The sequence below is a fragment of the Erinaceus europaeus genome, chromosome 17 (genome assembly GCF_950295315.1).
Source record: "Erinaceus europaeus chromosome 17, mEriEur2.1, whole genome shotgun sequence".
NCBI classification, from domain to species: domain Eukaryota; kingdom Metazoa; phylum Chordata; class Mammalia; order Eulipotyphla; family Erinaceidae; genus Erinaceus; species Erinaceus europaeus.
Window position 1 is genome coordinate 12,712,388 of NC_080178.1, and position 19,098 is coordinate 12,731,485.

Below are 19,098 nucleotides of genomic sequence, written 5' to 3' on the forward strand. Positions count from 1 at the left end.
GTTCCAGGGTAGATGGAAGATGTATATCACCTGAAATGATATAATCTGTGAACCCATATGTAGAAGGATGATGACCATGTTGTATGCTAGGTATTGACTAGGTGTGGCTTCATCAAATATTTCCGAGAATAAATATCACATATTGAATTCTCATTGCTATCTAATAACACTCAGCATGAACCGATATGATTCCAACTAAGTTGTTCAGAAAATTGTTACCACTGTCTGCCTTAATTGAATGATAACATGTGATTCATCCATAATGTTTCCATTTTACTTTATTTTTTTAAATTTCTTTATTGGGGGACTAATGGTTTATAGTTGACTGCAAAATACATGCATGACATTTGTACAGTATATTGTACATGCATAACATTTCCCAGTTTTCCACATAACAATTCAAACCCCACTAGGTCCTCCTCTGCCATCATGTTCCAGGATCTATTTTAATTTTTAGTATGGAATTTATTTTTATAAACTTTATTTCCTTTGATAGGACAGAGAGAAATTTAGAGGAGAGAAGGACCTAGGGAGCAAGGGAGACAAAGAGATACTTACAGAATTGCTTCACCACTCATGAAGTTTTCCTCCTGCAAATGGGGACCAGAGTTTCGAGCTAGGTCCTTGAGCACTGTAGTATGTGCACTTAGCCAGATGTGTCACCACCCACTCCAATATTTTCCATTTTAATTAGCATCCCTCTTATTCCACAGATTTGTAAATATTCCCCTCAAATATTAGGAAAGAAACAAATATCACAATTTTAGTTATGTACAAATAACCGTAAAGAAAAACTTCTTATGAGTGAAATGTGGATCACCACAATCCAGCTTTATAAAAAGTTACATATAATTGAAGGGGAGGAAGTAGGCAAGTATTTTTTCTATATTTTTTAGAATAAGAGAGATAGATACAGAGGGAAGGAAAAGAGCAAAGCACCTCTCTATCATGCATGGAACTCTTTTTTCTACTCCCCTGTGGCACCATGGGTAGAACCAGCCACTCTGCATTGGAAGTGACTATTCTACCTCTGAGCTACCCTCTGGCCCTTGTCTTGCATTATTCTTAAAAAAAAATAAATAAATAAAATAATTGTTCTCTTTTATTATCATAAAACCACATATGTGAAACAGCAAATATAACTGAAATACATTACTTACTACTTTCTCAAGTGTATTTAAACTTAAAATAATTTTAAGTCTCCAGGCTGGGTGGTGGCTCAACTTAGGTTGAATGCTCGCATCACAATATGCAAGGACCCAGCTTCAAGCCCCTGGTCCTCACCTGCAGGGGGTCGCATGTGTCTTTCTGTCTCTCTCCCTCTCTATCTCTTCTCCCTTCTCCATTTCTGTCTCTATCCAATAATAAATAAAAATATTCAAAACATAATTTAAAATCTCTAAAAAGTTTAGAATGTTTTCAAGCAAAGTCAGTTCAGAAATTTGCATTTGCGAGAATTTTGCTTAAAATGTTACCTGAATTTACAGTTATTACGTCCAGAAGATTACATCTATGCTTAATCCCTGGCTGTCCTCCTTGATTCAAGTTTCTCACAGACCTAGGACTGAATAGTACATATGCTGTCTTTAAAAATTAGGAACATAGCTTTTGAAGTAATATAGCTTTTGAAGTAATCCCTAATAACATAGACTAGTTCAGTCACTAACTTCTGATATGATCTTAGGAAGTGAATTTTGTTTAACCTTAGCTTTCATTTGAAACCCAGAAAAATAGGTTCTTTTCTATATAATTATAATTTTTTCTTGTACTCAAATTTGATGATTGATGAAAGAGATCTTTTGAAATAATAAAATAGCACACTTATGACATTATTGTGACAAGACTAGTGTCTAATTCAAAAATAATTTAATTTCTTTAACGTAATAAATATGAACTTTAATAGTGTGACACAACTAGTGTATAATAAACTACAGTTTAAAACCTGAGTTTCCTGACTCTAGTGCAACTTTTTAAATAACAATTTTGCAATTATTTCACTATATTTTCTTTCAAATGAGAAAAACCAAAGCAGGAAGCATGGCTTTTATCTTAGTTGTCCCAATTATGAAGTTTTCTATGCTTCTAAATTCCCTAGAATATGCCAGGATACATTATGAGTTGATCACTGAGACATTTTTGTACACTTAAATGAGTGCTGTTAACATATGGCACACACACACAAAAGGTCATTGGATAGTGATTAGTGAGTTGAAATTTCATGTGCAGGAATCAGGTTTGATTTCAGCCTCAAACACATTGGAAGAAACTTCAGCACTGTGTCTCCAATCTCTCTCCTTTGTCTCAGGGTCTCTCTATATCTATCAAAAAGATATCAACCTGGAGTCATGACGAAACCCAGGTGTTGAGGGAGTGTGTGTGTGTGTGTGTGTGTGTGTGTGTGTGTGTCTAAGAGAAGTTTCAAGCTATTACTTAGATTAAAGCCTCTGTGAAGAAATAGCCACAAGAGGGGGCTGGGCATTAGCACAGTGGGTTAAGCACACATGGCACAAAGCCCAAGGGCTAGAGTAAGGATCCCGGTTCAAGCCCCCTGGCACCCCACCTGTAGAGGGGTTGCTTCACGAGTGGTGAGGCAGGTCTGCAGGTATCTATCTTTTTTTTCCCCTTCTCTGTATTCCCTTCCTCTCTCTATTTCTTTCTGTCCTATCCAACAACAAAGACAGCAATAATAATAACAACAACGATAAACAACAAGGGCAACAAAAGGGGAAAAAATGCCTCCAGGAGCAATGGATTCATAGTGCAGGCACCGAGCCCCAAGACTAACCCTGAAGACAAAAAAAAAAAAAAAGAAAGAAAAGACATAAATATGCAGATTCAAAAAGTGGCAAATGTATAACCGACATATTTCTGTAGGAAAGGATGTATCTCTTTTTACACGCTTAACCATCAGTAGTTATGCTGTACTATCGGTTATTACTTATACATAGGACATATTCAGATTCACACCCTACTGCTGCCACTTCTTAACTTTTGTAAGTTTATATAATCTTGGATTATAATTTCCAACCTGTAAACTGAGGAAATTGGTTTCAATAATTTCTTAAGTTTCTCCCTTAATTATGTTCTTTCCCAAAATAAAAGTACTTCCTTCCTGATCATAATTTTATGGACCACATCCTTAGAGTTGAAATGCTAATCCTTTCTGTAACTTAAACAGTGTTTCATGATGTTAAATCTTATTCTTCTGGAATATGCCATCTCACATTCTGTCAATAAACAAATCTTATTATTTACTGCTATCTTCATGCTGGAATGTCTTAAGCAGTCAAATTCACGAGTCTGTTTTAAATTTTCATGCCGATTATGTGTTTTACCATAGTAGCTAATCAGTTTCTAATAAATAGCACATATTTCTTCTTGGTTAAGGCAAAGAAGAATTTACTTACTGTTTCCCTCTGCTCATATTTTTGTATCTCTTATCCCTTTATAGTTTGCTCTGTTCTCTTCTCATTTGAATTACTCTCTTTCTTCAATAAACATTACTTACAAGTCTGACTGAAAAAAAACTTATTTTCTAGCAAAATGTATGCTAGTGGTGAGAGTTCTGCTGTCTAATTCCCATTTAAAATACAAAATATATGCCATTAGGCTAACTAGTCTCACACCACGGCAATACTTGATGGGAGGTCACTCAGAGAAGTCAAGCTTAAAGTCAGGAGGAAAATTTTTTATTTCTAAAACTAGTCAAACCAAATCCATGATTATGTGCACTCTATCTTTCTGGCACCATTTTAATCATGAGGTCTGTTAAGCTAGAACACTGGGTAAAACATGAGCTAATATTTATCCCTGGAAGCTATACTAGTTTACTCCCAAGGTGTGACTTATTTTGTTCTAGCTAATTACTTATATGTCCCCCAAGTAATCAGTTCAACAGGTAGTAGTCTACCTCTACAACTGCATAATGTAAGTCCTGTAAGTAAGATGTCTGTACAGCATGATGCTAAAAGCCACTCAGATGAATCTAAATGTTCTTGGTGATACATCTGCTGTTTACATAATTCAAACTACCACTTCTTCTTCTCCTTCTTCTTTTTGCTGTAACCTCAGGGAAAGAACTATAGTTCTGATCCATGTCTTAAGAAATGACTTCGGGGAGTTGGGCTGTAGCGCAGCGGATTAAGCACAGGTGGCGCGAAGCGCAAGGACCAGCGTTAAGGATCCCAGTTTGAGCCCCAGCTCCCCACCTGCAGGGGAGTCGCTTCACAAGCGGTGAAGCAGGTCTGCAGGTGTCTGTCTTTCTCTCCCCATCTCTGTCTTCTCTCCCCATTTCTCTCTATCCTATCCAACAACAACGACATCAATAAAATAACAAGGGCAACAAACAGAAATAAGTAAATAAATATTTTTTAAAAATGAAATGACTTTGGCATTACTTCACCATAAGCACTACCCTGATAAGAATCTAGATCCTCTACACTGAAGTGAAGGGAACATCACTATTGTAACTTTTCTCTTCACCCTTTTCCTGACCCCAACCCACCTTTCTGCCTCCCTTTCTCTATCTGAAGGGGAAAAAAGATCTCCAACCATCTCCACATAATCTACATAATGTTCTTATCTTGTTCTGCAATGAAAATTAATCAGTATGCTTCTTAATATACATTCATTAAAATGAATATTGGGAGAAGGGTGTTGATGGATCACCTGGTAGAGTGCACAAGTTACCACCTACAAGTTCCTGGGCTTCAGCCCCAGAACCACATGGGAACACATGCAAAAGGGAAGCTTCACTAGAGGTTGAACTGAATTGTGGTGTTTCTCCTCTCTCTCTCTTACTTTCACTCTCTATCTTACTCTGTCTCCTATACTTTATCTAGAGTTAAGCAAAGAAAAATGGCCCCTAGGATCAGTTGGAATCATGTATGTACCAAGTCACAGGACTACAAAGAAAAATGATTAATGTCTTGGATCATGACAGGCACACAGACATCTTTTAAATTATTATTTTTTAGTATTTATTTATTTTCTCTTTTGTTTTCTATTTTATTGTTGTTGTCATTATTGTTGTTATTGATGTCATCGTTGTTAGGACAGAGAGAAATGGAGAGAGGAGGGGAAGATAGAGAAGGGGAGAGAAAGAGAGACACCTGCAGACCTGCTTCACCACCAGGGGGCTGAAGCGACCCCCCCCCCCCCCCCGCAGGTGGGGATGCAGGGGAGGCCGAACCAGGATCCTTAGGTCAGTCCTTGCACTTTTCGCCATATGCGCTTAACCTGCTGCTCTGCTGTCTGACTCACCACACAGACATTTTTAAGTTTACAGAATCATTATTAGTCAGAAGAATTAATAGTATAATATTCTTGCCCTACTTAAATAATTGTCAGCATCCTTTAACTGTTTATTTTGTAAGTTTATATTCAAAACTAATCCTTTCCATTCTAAATATGATGTGTCTTGGTGTCTTTAAGTCTGAGTTAATTCTGTTTGGGACCCTCTGCACTTCTTGAACCTTTGTATCTTTGATGTTGTCTAGACTAGAGATGTTTTCAGCTATTATGGCCTGAAGAATGCTTTCTTCCTCTCCCTCTCTTTCTTCCTCTGGTAAGCCAACAATGCGTATATTGTTTCTTTTGAAGTAATCCCATAGGACTCTGTTGTTGTTTTCTCTTAATCTCTTTTTGAGATGTCTTACTTCTTTTTTAGTTGTTTCTAATTCGTCCTCAAACTTGCTAATTCTGTCTTCAGCCTCATTTATTCTATTCTCTCTCCCCTCTACAGTTTTCTGGAGTTCATCTATTTTACTACCCTCTTCTGATACTGTTTTAGCTTGTTCAGCTAGTTGTGTTCTTAGCTCAGCTACTTCAGCTTTCAGTTCTCTAATAACCTTGAGATAATTAGTGTTTTCTTCCAGAGTCTCATTTGTTGCTTCTGGATTTCTGATGACAATTCTTTCAAACTCTTTACTCACTCCTGTGATTATTTCCTTAACTAGTGTTTGGATGTTGACTTCATTATTTTGTGCTTCACCCTTTGGGGGACTTTTAGCTAGACTCTTGTCCTGGTTCATTTCTCCAATATTTCTTCTTGTTGGTTTAACCATTTAATATATTATGCTATGAGGTCCCTCTTTCAGTACTTTTCAAATTACTGATCACTATTGCCTGGATTGACTTGTGCTAAGTAAGGTAATTAAAGTGTTCACAGTTGTGGAAGTTAACAGTTGTTTCAATAGTATTTTAATCCTTGAGCTGGAGCTCAGTGGTTTAAAAGCCTCTTTTGTTCTTTTTATACCCTGTAGGCCATGGGAACCTGAGAGCTTTTAAACTATAAGTAGGCTTCTTAGCTTAATCACTGACTCCTGACCAAGACATAAAGCAGGGTGTGGCAGATAATCCAGTGGTTATGCAAAGAGACTTTCACAGCCCCACCGCTAAGCCACAGAGGTATAAATCTTCTCCTGAGTTTCCTGGTTAGTTCTCTGTCCTCTGGTGTCAGCACAGGGCCTCCCTGCCGCTTCTCCAGATTCTGAGGGCCGTAGCAATGGAGACTCAAGAGCTGCACTTGGTGAGTCTCAAGGGAGTCCTCTCCTCCCTTCATCTGTCCCCTTGTTGGAGAAACAGACTGGAGGTGGTGTTTCAACTGATAAACTGACTGTTACCAGCCACTTAATCTCTCCCTAGGCTCCTCTCTGTCCACCAGCCACAGGTCTTTACACTCACCAGTGATTTGGTGGGTTCCTGAAGTCTTTTTAGTCCTGTCTTGTTTTGGTCCCAGGTGGTCTCCTTTATTATTCCTAGTTGATCCAGGAGAGAAGGAGAGGGGAGGGGAGAGAGGGGAGGGGAGGGGAGAGAGGGGAGGGGAGATAAGGGAGGGGAGGGGAGAGGAGGGGAGGGGAGATAAGGGAGGGGAGGGGAGGGGAGATAAGGGAGGGGAGGGGAGATAAGGGAGGGAGGGGAGATAAGGGAGGGGAGGGGAGGGGAGATAAGGGAGGGGAGGGGAGAAAAAAGGAGGGGAGGGGAGGGGAGATAAGGGAGGGGAGGGGAGATAAGGGAGGGGAGGGGAGAAGAGGAGAGGGGAGGGGAGATAAGGGAGGGGAGGGGAGATAAGGGAGGGGAGGGGAGGGGAGGGGAGGGGAGAAGAGGGGAGGAGAGGAGAGGAGAGGAGAGGAGAGGAGAGGAGAGGGGAGGGGAGGGGAGGGGAGGGGAGAGGTGAGGAGAGGAACACATCTGCTGCTGCTCATAGCCCTGCCTCCAGGAGAGGAGGGGAGGGGAGGAAAGGAGAGGAGGGGAGGGGAGGGGAACACATCTGCTGCAGCTCATAGCCCTGCCTACAGAAGTCTCCTCTCAAAACTAATCCTAACTTCTGCTCTGATCTCAGTATTCCAAAAATGATATCAAATACTTTGTAATCTGTCAAACATGACCAGTTAGTGTGGCTTAGTTTACTGACCCTTACATCAACTCTGAGATAATTACTGTTACTAAGCGCTTTTCACAGATGAAGAAATGGAGACATAAAATATTTATAATGCAAAGAAGTGATTGCTACCACACAGAAACTACATTTTATATAGAGAAAAAAACATCTGACTCAATAAATAGAAATACTATTTATCCTTTATGTTAATATTCTTTTGGTGTCTTATTTAACTATTAGAAGAGTAAGTCAATCAAACTACATAAGCTTTTCAGATTCTGGGTCTACGCCCTAGGAAGAATCAAGAATAACAAAAATGCTAACATAGGTAACATTTAGAAATGTTTCTTGCATTGCATCAGCATTTTGCATAGATTTGTATCCAATTAAATATAAATTATGCAAATCAGATGGCGGTACTGGGGATTGGATCTCCCAGAGCCTCGGACTTTCCCATTTCCGATCATTTCTATAATCACTAAACTATTTCCCCATACTCACTATTTTGTTTTTGTTTTGTTTTCACCCCATATTTGTTCTTTAAAACCCAACCGAATTGAACTACTAAAGTGCGGTAGCAGCGGGTTAAGCGCACGTGGCACAAAGTGCAAGGACCGGTGTAAGGATACCGGCTCTAGTCCCGGCTGCCCACCTGCAGGGGAGTGGCTTCACAGGCAGTGAAGCAGGTCTGCAGGTGTCTCTCTTTTTCTCCCCCTCTGTCTTCCCCTCCTCTCTCCATTTCTCTCTGTCCTATCCAACAACGATGACATCAGTAACAACAACAATAATAACTACAACAATAAAGCAACAAGGGCAACAAAAGGAAATAAATAAATAAATAAAAATAAAAAACAACCAAATTGAACTTTCACTATTTTAATTAATTAATTGATTATTTTTATATTTATTTATTTATTCCCTTTTGTTGTCCTTATTGTTTTATTGTTGTAGTTATTATTGCTGTCATTGTTGGATAGGACAGAGAGAGATGGAGAGAGGAGGGTAAGACAGAGAGGGGGAAAGAAAGACACCTGTGAAGGGACTCCCCTGCAGGTGGGGAGCTGGGGACTCGAACCAGCATCCTTATGCTAGTCCTTGCGCTTTACACCACCTGCACTTAACCCACTGTGCTAACACCCGACTCCCTTTAATTTATTTTTAATTATCTTTATTTTTAATTTATTTCTTATTATCTTAATTTATTCCTTGGAGTTGGATAGAGGCAGCCAGAAATTGAGAGGGAAGGGGATGATAAAGAGGGAGAGAGACACTTGCAGCCCTGCTTCACCAAATGCAGATCTTTCCTCCTGATGTGGGGGTGGGGTTTAGCATGGGTGTGGGGCTCAAATCCAGGTCCTTGTGCATTGTAACATGTGTGCTCAACCAGGTGCACCACCACCTGGTCCCAACCTGCACTACTATTCAAATAGCATAGTGTTTCACCCTTGTTTGTTTAGAGTGTTCCCCAAAAGTAGTACTCTCCCATTTGCTATGTCCCCATTTCAAAGGTAATCTCAAACATACAAACTCCCAGGACACTTCTTACTCTGTTTTGTCCAAATTAGTATTTTTATCTTACACAGATATTTTTGCACTAGCTTTTGGAACTTCCACTAGGTTTTATATACTTCACTCATCTAGTAGATTCTTCATTTTCCCTCTACTTTTAAAATTTTTGTATGTTTGATTTCACTGTTCTCAGCAGTGAAAAAAAGGACTTGATTTTTTTCATTTTCAGATAATGTGACATAGCAATAGAGGTATAGAAGGAAAGATATTGCAGCACTGATCCACTGCTCACGGAGTTTCCCTTGATGAATACACAGTGCTCCTATGTGGTGCCAGGGATGTGAGCCTATTCCTAGTACATGTTAGTCAATAGTCTAAGGGGTGAGCTCTTTTTTGGCCCAGACTGTCCAGTTTTCAATAGACTGAGTATCATTTTACTGAGATTCTCTGTTAGATAGTATGTGCACAACACATATCTGCTCAAGAAATGCCTATGAGCAAAACACCAACTTTGAGAAGAAAACATATTCTCAATTTTTAAAGAAATATTTTTATTAATTGGGTTAATCATTTACAATACACATAGGTACAATATCTCCCCATGATAGGTGTCTGCAAAATACTCTCAAATTAGTTCTTTCCACACCATTATGTGCCTGAACCCCAAAACCCAGGCCCCCCCAGCCATTCCATTCTTACCTTCCTTCTCCAGTCTTTTGCTTTGATGCAATATACTAAATCCATTCTAGGTTTTATTTTGTTATTACCCTTTCTGTCGTTATTTCTTTTTCTTTTTATTGAAGGGGGTTAATGCTTTACAATGCAATCGTTATCACATGAGTTTAATTTCAGTATGTACCAGGACTCAAAAGTTCTCTGTCCTTGTTTCTTAAGTGAATAAGATTACCTGCTATTCCTCCTCCTTCTCCCTCTCTCTTTTGAAATATTTATTTTTTCCCTTTTGTTGCACTTGTTGTTTTTTACTGTTGTAGTTATTATTGTTGTCATCATTAGTGGATAGGACAAAGAGAAATGGAGAGAAGAAGTGAAGGCAGAAAGGGGAAGAGAAAGATAAGATACCTGCAGATCTGCTTCATCTTCCCTGCAGGTGGGGAGCCAGGGGCTCGAAGCAGGATCCTTTTGCTGGTCCTTGCACTTTGCACCACCTGCGCTTAACCCGCTGTGTTACCGCTCGACTCCCCTCTTTCTCTCTTTTTTGGCATATCTCAGTTAGCATTATTCCTTTAAGTTCCAGCTAAGATAAGGCAAAGGAGATGACTTCATAATTCTTAACAGCTGCCTATTCTCTGTGCTTAATGTTTCACACATCTTGCTTATCTTCTTGATAAACTTTGTGCTTTCTCTAACATACCCTTTTATTTACATCTAGTCATTTTGATATCACCAATTTTATTATCAACATATGATTGTCATTACAAGGGGGGAGGTCTAAATATGTGAGGATAGTATATACTGTGGGGCCTGGTGGTGTATGCAGTTTTGCTCACATAGTGCTAAGCAAAAGGACCTGCTTAAGGACCTGGGTTCAAGCCTCTCCTCCCAACTTGCAGTAGGGATGCTTCTAACGGTGAAGCAGGTCTGCAGGTGTTTCTCTTCTCTCTCTTTCTCTACTTCCACCCACTCTCTCGATTTCTCTCTGTTCTTTTGAATAAAGTAGAAAAGAAATGACCACCAGGAGCAGTGGATTTGTAGTGCCAGCATCTAACCCCAGAGATAACCCTGGTGGCACCACAAATACGCAAACAATGCACATTGCCAAATAAAAGGAAGACAGATTTGCTGAATATAACCTAGAAACTATATATTTAAATTTTAGTTTGTGTCTGTTTTATTACAGAAGTTAAGAGAGCTATAAGAAAAACAACAGGGGAGTCGGGCTGTAGCACAGCGGGTTAAGCGCAGGTGGTGCAAAGCACAAGGACCGGCATAAGGATCCCGGTTCGAACCCCAGCTCCCCACCTGCAGGGGAGTCGCTTCACAGGCGGTGAAGCAGGTCTGCAGGTGTCTATCTTTCTCTCCCCCTCTCTGTCTTCCCCTCCTCTCTCTGTTTCTCTCTGTCCTATCCAACAACGACGACAACAACAATAATAACTACAACAATAAAACAACAAGGGCAACAAAAGGGAATAAATAAATAAAATAAAATATAAAAAAATTAAAAAAAAAGAAAAACAACAATACTGTCTGTAATATCCCAGCTCAAATTGGAAAAAATTGTTTATAATAAGAAATAACATAATAGGCATAGGATTAGCTGCAAGAGTATAAATGTACACATGACTCACAAGTAAAAAGAGAGTACTAGTCAGAAAGACTTGTGGTCAATTTACAAAAATATTCCCGAGTGTCCCCAGTGCCTGTCATAATGTGCCCAAGGACTTCAAAGACATGCAGCTAAGACATGAGAGATTTTGGAAGAGTCCAAAAAACATGTCAATGTTAAAGAATATTTCAAGGAAAATAATTGTTTCATGTCAATTTTGTTTTGAGAGGGGAATGTGGTTTCATTAGTAATATGCTTAAGAACACTTCCCCAAAACCACTAGTTCCACTTGTAGCCATTTGCCTCTTTAAAGTGAAAATTGATATCTGAATCACAGCAACTTCCTTTATGGTTTTTTTTTTTGTAAGGCCAGAAATCCCTTAGTTCATTTCCCCAGAGAAAACTTATATATTTTCTATAACATCTTAAGTGATAAATCCCTTCAAGACACAGGTTGAAATCACAACACACCTGCTTGATTTACTTGAATTCTGAATGTGCCATTTGAGACCACACCTTCTGCATGGCAATTTTCATCTCCATATTTCTCAGGGTGTAGATGAGAGGATTCAGCATGGGAGCGACGACAGTGTAAAACACTGAGATCTCTTTATCCTTGTTCTCACTCCCTGCCGGCAGCACGTAAGTATAAATGCAAGGTACAAAGAAGAGAACTACAACCATTATGTGAGAACTGCAGGTGGAGAGAGCTTTGCGTCGACCTGCGGCAGAGTGTTTCCTAAGGTTATACAGTATGAGGATGTAAGAAGCTACTAGGACAAGGAAAATGGCAACCGCCACCAGCCCTGAATTTGCAATCACTAAGATACTAACAACACGAATATCTTTACACACCAGTTTCAAAAGAGGCTTCACATCACATATGTAGTGATCTATGTGATTAGGACCACAGAAAGGCAAGCTGAGTACCATCAGTAGTAAGGCAATGGAGTGCCAAAACCCCACCGCCCAGGCCAGCACAATCAGCATGGTGCACCTCTGCCTGTTCATGATGACCATGTAGTGCAGGGGTTTGACAATGGCGACATAGCGGTCAAAAGCCATGGACACTAAGATGAATATCTCCACTCCAGCCAGCCAGTGGGCAGCAAAGAGCTGGGTCATGCAGTTGTTATAAGAGATGGTTTTTCTTGCTGAGGCCAAGTCCCTGATTAGTCTGGGGACCACGGTGGAGGTGTAGCAGAGGTCCATGAAGGAGAGGTGGCAGAGCAAATAGTACATTGGCTGCTGGATGAGGTGGCTGCAGGTGATTGTGAGTAAGATGATGCAGTTCCCCATTAGGACAGCCAGGTAACAGAGCAGGAACAAGACAAAGAACAGTTTCTCTATCTGCTTATTTCCCCACAGGCCCATGAAAATGAATTCAGTGACATTGGTCTTATTCTCCATGAAGTTGTTTGGTGTCTCTTCAGAGACTCAGTAGAACCTTAATTCATCTGAAATGATACAGAACACATGATATCTGTAACAGGTATTTTGAATTATGGGAGTGTCTATATTTTGAAAAAAACAGATGTAGGTTTTAAGGGATTTATTAAAATATCAGTTTTCAGGAGTCTGACGCTAGCACAGCGGGTCAAGCACAGGTGGTGCAAAGCGCAAGAACCAGCGTAAGGATCCGGGTTCGAGCCCCTGCCTCCCCACCTGCAGGGGAGTCGCTTCACAAGTGGTGAAGCAGGTCTGCATGTGTCTTTCTCTCCCCCTCTGTCTTCCCCTCCTCTCTCCATTTCTCTCTGTCCTATCCAACAATGATGACAACAATATTAACTACAACAAAGGCAACAAAAGGGAATGAATAAATAAATAAATAAATGTTAAAAAATATCAAGCTTCCAATCCTTTTAATGGATTTGAGAACATATTTAAAATTCTTTAATATTTTTGTATTGACTTTATATATTTATTAGGTAGAGACAGCCAGAAATTGAGAGGGAAGGTGGTGAAAGAGAGGGAGGGAGAGAGAGAGAGAGAGAGGGAGAGGGAGAGAGACCTGAAACACTGCTTCACCACTCACAAAGCTTTCATCTTGCAGGTGGGAACCAGGGGCTTGAACCTGGGTCCTTGTGCATTGTAACATGGGAGCTCAGCCAGGTGCCCCACCACGCAGCCCTGAGAACATATTTAACAAGAGCATATTTTATGCCTGGAACTTCCTCCTTAAGATTTATTTAATATGAGTTAGTTTTACATGAAGGATTGAGGGAGATAATTCAGTGCATTACCCTGATGTATAGAATCCTGAGGCTCTAAGGAGTCTCATGTGTACAAGTCCTAGTTCCTAGCAGCTGAAGTATTTCCCCAATAACCATACCTGTAACACTTATGGGCATTTTGAATGTGCTTCCATATAATAGCCCAAATGGATTATTCTCTACTCGTACTTACATAAGAATAGCAAAAATATGAGCATTCAATTATCACTTAACTTTACTACAATATCACACAGCATCCTAAGAGATGAACGTGCTTGTGATATGGTCATGTTTGTGGGAACAAGTGACAATATTTATTGACCAAAAAAAATTTCAGATACTATCTACTTCCACAAAGTATATATTGTTTTCCTTTATGTCTGGCATTAAGTACTAGTTCAAGTATAAGCAAATTCATCTGTATTATCTACCCTTACCTATGATAAATATAATTTATGTCTAAAGTTCCAATAAAAAATAATTATCTCATACATCTAGTAGTACTAATGGTATTCCTGAGATAAAAGTCAAATCTCTTAAGTGAAGAAGTCTTAAATAGTTGACAATAGACCCTCCTTGAGAGATTTGGCCAGGATTCAGAGCACTAGGGAGGCTAGAAGTAGGGAAATGGAATTACAATGCTGAGAATCTGAAAATAGGAACAAAGTTCATTTTTGTAAAAAAAAAAAAAACTGCGTCTTTTCCTTTTATATATATTTCCTTATATATATATATATTCCAAAGACACATAGCTAAAGTTGCTGTTGAAATGTTAGAAACACTTTAGAGAGCTAGTTGTTTTCAACATATTTAAGAACCCATTGAATACATTGGCATATTGAGCAACCCAATGTGATGTTTTTAAGAAGGTTTTTTAAAAAGACATATTTAGAATAGTTCAGTCATCTTAATATAGTATACCTGAAGCAAAGAGTACCTATCAATAAATTATCACATTTTACATATGATATAATGCTCTCCACAACATAAAATAAGTTTCCTCAAACTGCTAATTTTGATAATTTAGTTTATTAAATAGACCAATGTGGGCATAACATTGTGTACAGAACAGATACCTTCACATATCTTTTAGTTAATGTTTTTCTTTAAAAAGATCTCTCTTTCAAATTTAAAACTGTTTGAAAATAATCTCTTGGAGGAATTATTTTCAAATATATATCAATCACAGTTTGAAAGGAAAACACATTCAATAAATTTTTGAGGACTGAAATTTATAATTAAGGCCATGAGAATATTAGAATACAGTAAAAATCCATTGAGGATAATTTAGTATGCTTATTCTCTTCCTTTGACTATATGTAGTAAAAAGAATTGTGAAATCGAAAACTATGAACCTCATTATTTATTCATTTATAGTAAAATATTTGAATGTCATATGTTGAGTAATAATATGGTATAGGTATTAAATACTTTGCATTTAAAAACCTCTTACAATACAAATACAAATAAAATCTCAAAGTTCTAAAAAAGCTCTCAGATTATTATTCAGGTTTTGCTAAATGCTCTTTCTTGAAAGTAGACCCTCAAAAATTAATCCAGAAGAATTTCAGTTAGATTTTTTAATTACTAAGATAAAAACATTATGTAAAATACTTCTTCATAAGCCCAAACATTTTATCCCAACTTATCTATAAATATCACAGCGCTCACTTCTTTAGAATATGGTCCTAGTGGATGGTAGCTTTATTTTCTGTGACTATTCTATGAAGCAGCATAAAAGTGTGGAGTACTTCTCACTCTCCTATGAATCTTCCATCCAAAAGAATCTTTCAGGAAAACATTGCTAACAATAACTTGAATTAAAAGGCAGAAGAAAGACCAGAGGGAAAAAGTCTCAGAGGCTTTTGACAGTATCCAGAGTTTGTGTGAAAAATAGCAAATAATATTACAGAGGTCACATAACCTAGCTTGAGTCTTATTTCATATATCTCTTGAGGGTTATTCAAGGGATGAGTCAATATTTCTGTAATGTCTGGGCACCGATGAAGTATGGTAATAAATATTTTTTATCTCCACTAGAGATAGAATTATTTAGTCAAAGGCACGTGTCACTGATATTTATCATGGTGCATAATACTAATTTAATAGTCTTGATCATTTAATTAATAATTTAAATTAAAGATATGCTGGGAATATTAGAAAGAACTAATATTTTCATCACTAAGACAACAACACGTATATTAGAATAAAGACTTGACAACAATTTCTCAGTATTTAATTGCATTCAAAAAAATTTAGAGGGCTGGGGAGATAGCATAATGGTTATGTAAAAAGCCATTCATGCCTGACACACTAAAGGTCCCAGGTTCAATTCCTAGCACCACCATAACCCAGAGGTGAGCAAGGCTCTGGTTAAGTAAATAATAAATAAATAGAATAAATATGTAATAATATATTTTAAAAGGTTTTTATTCACTTATTAAGGAACAAATATAGGAGGAGAGAGAGAAAGAATCAGACATCACTCTGATACATGGGCTGCCAAAGACTGAACTTGGGACTTCATGCTTGAGAGTCCAAGTCTTTATCCACTGTGCCATCTCCTAGACCACAATAATACATTTTTTAAAAAAGAAAACTTAGTAGTCATGTACTCTATTATGTATTAGGAGCCATTTAGAATTAAGGTAATGTTTAGAATTGGTTTAAATAACAATACATGCTTATTTCTATTTTTTATTTTTCTTAGGTTTTTTTTTTTTTTTTTTTTTTTTTTGTCTTTTCCCTTTCCTTCCCACATCAGGCAAAGAAGTTGTAGGAATTGGGAATGTCAGTAGAAGCTAAAGTGAGTAAATTGTAGGACTTAGTTCAAATCAGAGAATTCTCATGGGCCAGTACAAGTTCCTCCAAATATTCACTTTACAATGTAGTTTAATATTTAGCATTGCATATTTCTATTTCCGCCTTTCCCTTCTGTGTAGCTGCTATGCTCTGACTCATTGTGTTTTAACTCATTCTGGTTTAATAAATAAATATGTAAATGATAAATTATATGACTTTATTTTTCACTCCCTAGGTTATATATGCACCTACTTAGCTTTCTGGGGTAACTATAGTATTTTATTTTATTTTAATTTCTTTAATGGAGGAATAATGGTTTACAGTCAACAGTAAATAGTATGTACACGCACAACAATTCCACTTAACAATACAACCCTTACTAGGTCCTCCTCTGCCATGTTTCACTACTTGAAACCACCCCCCCACACCCCCCAACACAGAGTCTTATACTTTGGTGCAATACACCAACTCCAGTCCAAGTTCTGCTTAGAGTTTTCCCTTCTGCCTGTCAGTGAGATCATCCCATATTCATCCTTCTGTTTCTGACTTATCTCACGTAACATGATGAGGTAAAGAAGGTAAATTAAACATGAACCTGAGATTTTGGAGCCTCAGGAATAAGAGTCTCTTTGCATAATGATTATGTCATTTATCCCTTTTCACATTTCTTGGTTCTCCACATAACAATTCAATCCCCTTCTAGGTTCTTCTCTGCCATCATGTTCCAGGACCTGAACCCTCACCCTTCACCCCCGAGTCCTTTGCTTTGATGCAGTACACCAGGCCCAGTCCAAGTTCTGCTTTGTGTTTATTCAACTTTTTTTTTAAATTGGATTCGATTTGTTGAAGATGCCCTTAAAATTTAAGTGGAAGAGAGTTCTGCCAATATTTTCCTCTAAGTATTTGATAGTTTCTGGTCTAACACCCAAGGGGTATTGAAATCCCCTACTATTACTGTGTTGCTGTTAATATACTGACGTAGCTCTTTCAGTAGATGTTTGATGTATTTAGATGGCTTCTCTGTGGGTATATAGATGTTAGTAATCATTAAGTCCTCTTGACTGAGTGATCCTCTGAGCCTTCCGTAATGTCCATACTTACCTTTTTAAATTTTATTTTTTTTAAAAAAACTATTTATAAAAAGTAAACACTGATGAAAACCATATGATAAGAGGGGTACAACACCACACAATTCCCAGGACCAGAATTCCATCTCCCCTCCCCTCTCCTTATAGCTTTCCTATTCTTTATCCCTCTGGGAGTATGGACCCAGGGTCATTTTGGGGTGCAGAAGGTGGAAGGTCTGGCTTCTATAATTGCTTACCCACTGAACATGGGTGTTTAATGACCAATCCATACTCCCAGCTTGTCTCTCTCTTTCCCTAGTGGGGCAGAGCTCTGGGGATCTGGGGCTCCAGGACATACTGATGGAGTTGTCTGCCCAGGGAAGTCCGATTGGCATCATGGTAGCATCTGGAACCTGGTGGCTGAAAGAAGAGTTTACATATAAAGCCAATCAAACTCATGACCATAGAATGTGAACTCAGATCTACAGGGATGCAGAGGTCATATAGGCAAGCTGAATATGGGCCCCAGATCAGATCAAATAGATGGGGTTTACAGTCAACAATATGTATACACATTTCCCATATTTGGGAGCTACTCTCTTGCTTTCTGGTACTTTTTCCAGCCATGACATCATCTCCCCAGACAATAAGTTGGATATACCTGCATATCAAATGTCAAGCTCAGAAAAAAATTATTAATTTTGAGGTCTGTTGTGTCAGATTGATAATAGCTGTTCCTGCTCCCCCCCTTTTTTGTGGTCCATTGGCTTGTATGGTAGCTTTCCATCCTTTCACTTTGATTCTGTGTTTGCCTTTTTGAGTTAGGTGGGATTCCTGCAGACAACATATGGTTGGGTTGCGTTTTCTGATCCATCTTCCTACTCTATGCCTTTTAACAGGTGAATTCAGGCCATTGATATTTATTGATATTATAGAATGAATATATTTCAATCTCATTATTCTAAAATTTTAGAGTGTTCTGATACATGGCATATTTATGAAAATGTTATTGTTTCTAGGAGACTTCTCAGAACTTTTTGCAAGGCAGGCTTCAACTGTTGCTTGTCTGAGAAAGTTTTTATGTCCATCTAGTTTGATGGAGACTATGAAGCAACTGGAGCTTTCTTGGGGTTTAATAGTACTCTACTTTTTTTTTTTTCTTATTCTTTTTTGCTTTTTGCCTCCAGGATTATTGCTGGGGTTTGGTAACTGCACTACAAATCCAGTGCTCTTGGAGGCCATTTTGCCCATTTTTTTGCCCTTATTGTTATCCTTGTTGTTGTCATTATTATTATTGTTTTCATTGCTGTTGTTGTTGTTGGATAGGACAGAGAGAAATTGAGAGAGGCTGGAAGATAGAGAAGAGGAGAGAAAGACAGACACCTACAGACCTGCTTCACCATGCATGACCAGCACCTTGAGTACCAGAGGAAAGCAACTAGGAGATTTTTGAAGTTTTTGTTTATAATGTTTACAGTCCTGGAATATATTTTGGAAAACAGTTCTAGGAGTCAAATCCTTTAAAATGAGTCTCATTGTTCTACCCTTACTGATACAGCAGTCAAGAAAATAGTGGGTTTCCATAAAAGGTAGGGTATTGATAAGAAAACAGAATTCTCTCTGTGACATAAATCCATGAAAAAAATTACATCAGAGGTCTCCACACTGGAGCTATGCACCTTTGTCATTCACTCGAGATGCAGCTTCTTAAATAATAAAGTCTAACTAAAGAAAGGAAATGTAACATGCCTCATTTCCAGGCATAGGGACTATAATTCCCCATTCAAAAATGTAAGTTTCTGAAACACATCTTTCCAGAATACCCACTCTTGGAAAAAGTCG

General features: G+C 38.3%; 1 protein-coding gene across 1 annotated transcript; it reads right to left on the bottom strand.

Annotated features, from left to right (window-relative positions):
• Nucleotides 1-11,654: 11,654 nt before the first annotated feature.
• LOC103116476 (olfactory receptor 4P4-like) lies at nucleotides 11,655-12,584 on the bottom strand. The gene has a single exon (XM_007526372.2). It carries the CDS (start codon nucleotides 12,582-12,584, stop codon nucleotides 11,655-11,657), a length of 930 nt encoding a protein of 309 aa, XP_007526434.2.
• Between the last annotated feature and the right edge of the window lie 6,514 nt (nucleotides 12,585-19,098).

What these genes read in the sequence shown, in the direction of transcription:
- LOC103116476 (XM_007526372.2), bottom strand. Translation starts at nt 12,584, where the DNA reads ATGGAGAATAAGACCAATGTCACTGAATTCATTTTCATGGGCCTGTGG.